The sequence below is a fragment of the Arachis ipaensis genome, chromosome B10, assembly GCF_059453495.1.
Source record: "Arachis ipaensis isolate K30076 ecotype BB chromosome B10, ASM5945349v1, whole genome shotgun sequence".
Taxonomy (NCBI): domain Eukaryota; kingdom Viridiplantae; phylum Streptophyta; class Magnoliopsida; order Fabales; family Fabaceae; genus Arachis; species Arachis ipaensis.
The window spans coordinates 27,824,664-27,829,305 of NC_142435.1; the positions used below are offsets into that span (position 1 = coordinate 27,824,664).

The 4,642-nt window shown below is 40.1% G+C and overlaps 1 protein-coding gene across 1 annotated transcript; it reads left to right on the plus strand.

Annotated features, from left to right (window-relative positions):
• On the plus strand, positions 1-3,892 carry LOC107623005 (ABC transporter F family member 4). Its single transcript, XM_016325109.3, has 2 exons — positions 1-490; positions 1,509-3,892. The coding sequence occupies exon 2, from the start codon at positions 1,518-1,520 to the stop codon at positions 3,690-3,692; it is 2,175 nt and encodes a 724-aa protein (XP_016180595.1). The 5' UTR covers positions 1-490; positions 1,509-1,517; the 3' UTR covers positions 3,693-3,892.
• The last annotated feature ends 750 nt before the right edge of the window (positions 3,893-4,642 follow it).

Here is a 4,642-nt window from a genome sequence, read left to right on the forward strand (position 1 = left end):
ATAAATAAATAAACACATATTATTCAAACCCTAATTTACTCAAACCCTGTTTCCCCTTCCCCTTCATTTTCGGCTGCGCTGCGCCTTCCCCACCCCCCTCCCTCTCCTCAGTCCTTTCCGTCCACCGTTGTCTGCACCGCTACGCCGGAGGCCGGACGGATCCCTCGCCTAACTACTCCTCCTGGTACATCGCCACCACCATCGTTCATGTCCACTCCTCACTTCCTCGGTTAAGCTGAAGGCTGAAGGTTCCTCACTACTGCTCGTGGTTTATCGCCGCTCGCCGCCTCGTTCTTCCCCACGCCGGAGAACTCGACTCTTCACGCTGTTCCTCGCCTTTGGTCTGCGTTCCTCGCCTCTGTTCTGCGGCTCTTTCTTCTGCACCGCCGATCTACTTCTGCTTCACTTCGGCAAGGGGTTCCGATCGCCGTTCCGGTTGCCTGAGCTGCCTCTCATCTTCTTTGGTTCTGCCTGAGCTTCCCATTACAAGGTAATTTTTTTAAACAAATTTAAATATCAATAATTTTGGTATGAATTCTGCCATTTTGGTTCTGGTCTGGACTTTTTGAATTTTTTAGTTTAAATTCTGGTGTGGTTTAATTATTTTTTCTAAACTACTGATATCAATAGACAATAGGTTGATTGGTTCTGGACTTGTTAATTTTTTTTTTCCTAAATTTAGATATCATCAATTTTGTATGATTCTTCTCTGGTGTGGTTTAATTCTTTTATAAACTACTGAATAAACAATAGGTTCTGTAATTTTTTTTTAATATTTAGATATCAATAGGTTCTGGTTCTGATATGAATTCTGGTTATTTCTGGGTCTTGGTGTAGTTTTTTTTATTTTAAATTTAGATATGAATATATTTAGTTACTTGCAAAATTTTCTGGAATGGCTGATATGCAAGTGGGCATTTTTATTATGTTATGTTTAATTGTTCTTTTTTATTTGGTTTAGTTTCCAATTTGTGGTGCACTTTTGGAATGTTGCAATATCAAAATGCATTCCTCACGTAGGATAGAATATATATGATACATATAGGTATTTTAAGAACAAATATTATTAACAATAACGGAACAGTATTACAATATTACATAGAGATTAGAGAGATACATCCCTCTAAACGAAACATGTGCCTTGCACCAAGTAGATTACACAGGTAAATCTCAAGGCACATGTTTCGTATAGATGGATGCATCTCTCTAATCTCAATGTAATATTGTAATACTGTTATTTTTAATAATATTTGTTCTTTTATTAAGAAAACTATGTGTGTTTTATATGTATTCTATCCTACGTGAAGTATGCATTGTGACCTTGTTATGTTTACATATTCAATTTAGCATTGATTAGCTCAACTTTACATGTCTTAGATACATTTCTAGCATGCGAGTTGTCTATTTTGTAGGATAAGTGAAATATTTATTTTATGAGAAAAGAACACAACAAAACTGTAGATGTGATGAGGTGACTAAATCAATGTGGTTTTCAATTGTGTTGCTAGGTTTCAACAATGGTTAGAAAAAAGTCAGAGGATGCAGGCCCATCTGCAAAGACGAAGGCAAATAGCAAAGATGCCCCTAAGAAGGAAAAAATTTCCATCTCTGCCATGCTGGCCAGCATGGACGAAAAGCCTGATAAACCCAAAAAGCCCTCTTCCACTAAGCCCAAAGCAAAAGCTGCTCCAAAACCCTCTGCATATACTGATGGTATTGATCTTCCTCCATCCGACGAAGATGAAGATGAAGCTCTCTTGGAGGAGGAGGAAGAGAATGCTTCCAAACGGCACCAGAGGAGTGAATTGAAGGCACTTGAAGTATCAACCACAGACAAAGAGTTGAAGAAGCGTGAGAAGAAGGATATTTTAGCAGCTCACGCTGTTGAGCAGGCAAAGAAGGAAGCTCTTAAGGATGATCATGATGCTTTCACTGTGGTTATTGGAAGTCGGACTTCAGTGCTTGATGGAGACGATGATGCTGATGCTAATGTCAAAGATATAACAATAGAGAATTTTTCGGTGTCTGCTCGGGGTAAAGAACTTCTGAAGAATGCATCAGTGAAGATATCTCATGGGAAGAGGTATGGTTTGGTTGGACCCAATGGAAAGGGGAAGTCCACACTGTTGAAGCTTCTTGCTTGGAGGAAGATACCAGTACCTAAGAATATTGATGTCCTTCTAGTTGAGCAGGAGGTAGTTGGTGATGACAAAACAGCTCTTGAAGCTGTTGTTTCAGCTAATGAAGAACTGGTTAAAGTTCGACAAGAAGTTGCTTCTCTGCAAAATGCAACTTCTGCGGAAGGAAGTGTTGAGAAAGATAATAGTGATGAGGAAGATGATGCAGGGGAGAAGCTAGCAGAGCTGTACGAGAAACTACAACTGATGGGTTCTGATGCTGCTGAAGCTCAAGCATCAAAGATTTTAGCGGGTTTGGGTTTTACGAAGGATATGCAGGGCCGACCAACAAAATCTTTCAGTGGTGGATGGAGAATGCGAATTTCTTTGGCTCGAGCACTTTTTGTGCAGCCTACTTTATTATTGCTTGATGAACCCACAAATCACCTTGACCTGAGAGCTGTTCTCTGGTTGGAAGAGTACCTGTGCCGTTGGAAGAAGACTTTGGTTGTTGTCTCACACGATAGGGATTTCCTCAATACAGTTTGCACCGAGATTATTCATCTTCATGACTTGAAACTCCATTTCTATCGTGGAAACTTTGATGACTTTGAGAGTGGGTATGAACAGCGTCGTAAAGAGATGAACAAGAAGTATGAGATTTATGACAAGCAACTGAAAGCTGCAAAAAGGAGTGGTAACCGAGCTCAGCAAGAAAAGGTGAAGGACCGAGCAAAGTTTGTGGCAGCTAAAGAAGCATCTAAAGCCAAGGGCAAGGGCAAGGGCAAGGTTGATGAAGATGAGGCCCCACCAGAGGTTCCACAGAAGTGGAGGGACTACAGTGTTGAGTTTCACTTTCCTGAACCTACCGAGCTCACACCTCCACTTCTTCAGCTTATTGAAGTGAGCTTCAGTTATCCGAATCGTGAGGATTTCAGACTGTCAAATGTTGATGTTGGCATTGATATGGGAACTCGTGTTGCCATTGTTGGGCCTAATGGAGCTGGAAAATCTACACTACTAAACCTTCTGGCTGGTGATTTGGTTCCAACTGAGGGTGAAGTTAGGAGGAGTCAGAAGTTGCGGATAGGAAGATACTCGCAACACTTTGTGGACCTTCTAACTATGGACGAAACCCCTGTTCAGTATCTTCTTCGTCTCCATCCAGACCAGGAGGGACTTAGCAAGCAAGAGGCTGTCCGCGCAAAACTCGGTAAGTTTGGGCTACCTAGTCATAACCATCTCACCCCTATTGCCAAACTATCAGGAGGGCAGAAGGCCAGGGTTGTATTCACCTCAATATCCATGTCAAGGCCCCATATTTTGTTGTTGGATGAACCCACTAATCATCTAGACATGCAAAGTATTGATGCATTGGCCGATGCACTAGACGAGTTCACTGGTGGAGTTGTTCTTGTTAGTCATGATTCAAGATTGATATCTCGTGTATGTGAGGATGAAGAGAGGAGTCAAATCTGGGTTGTCGAGGATGGTACTGTCAGGACTTCGGTTGGAACATTCGATGATTACAAGAACGAGTTGATGAAAGAAATCAAAGCTGAAGTTGATGACTGAGCTGCTTTTTTTGAGAACAACTCTTGGCTACAACTTTTTCCCTTATATGCGAACTGAGTGTAAATAAAAGTATGTTGCCGGAAATGCTACCAATATTTTTAGCTAGATTCATAATTTCTGTTTTATCATAGTTTGAGTTGATCACAATAAATGAACATGTGTTTCTTGATTATATATACTTACAATAACATGACAAGAAATATGGTGTTGTCCGATATGTCCAACCCACATAGTAACCCACATAGTGGAACAAGGCCTAGTTGTTGTAGATACTCGCAGTAACAACTAAGAATTAACAATAGCTTACCATGATGGCATGGAAGTGTAACGACTAGCACGAGTACAAGATATACTTTTAGATGGCATAATTGGAGGAGAAATAGTCAAATAGAGGTTTGGAAGAGATGGATGCCACAGTGGGGCTAATAATTGTAATTACTAATTATAATCGCTGTACCATATGTAGCAATAGTTGAGTAAAAATAATAGTACATTACAAGTTACACACCAACGAACGGTTTCATTTGATATTGTTCGTTAGACTTTCTAGATAGCCAAATGCTTAATGGAGACCAAGTGAAAAATGAACGCACATTATGAACGTTGATTCTAACAATACGATACGAAAAGGAGTTACTGTACTTTGCATACAATTTGCATGGATGGAGAACATTCTTGGAGCCGAATTATCACAAATTAATAACAGATGATAATATTGGTACTTAATGGAAGAACGGTTTTTTCTTGCCATGCCCAAGTATTTTGTATCAACACGGGCATCAAAAAACAACAATTGGCTACTTATTAACTCAATACAGCAGCTACATAGAAGAAACAATAAATGTTCAAAGAAAAACTGCGTGCCTTTGGAAGCGCATGGAGCATGATATAGACAAAAATTGGTAAGCATATGCATATAGCATGTTAAGTAGAACAAGCTTTTTGAACAA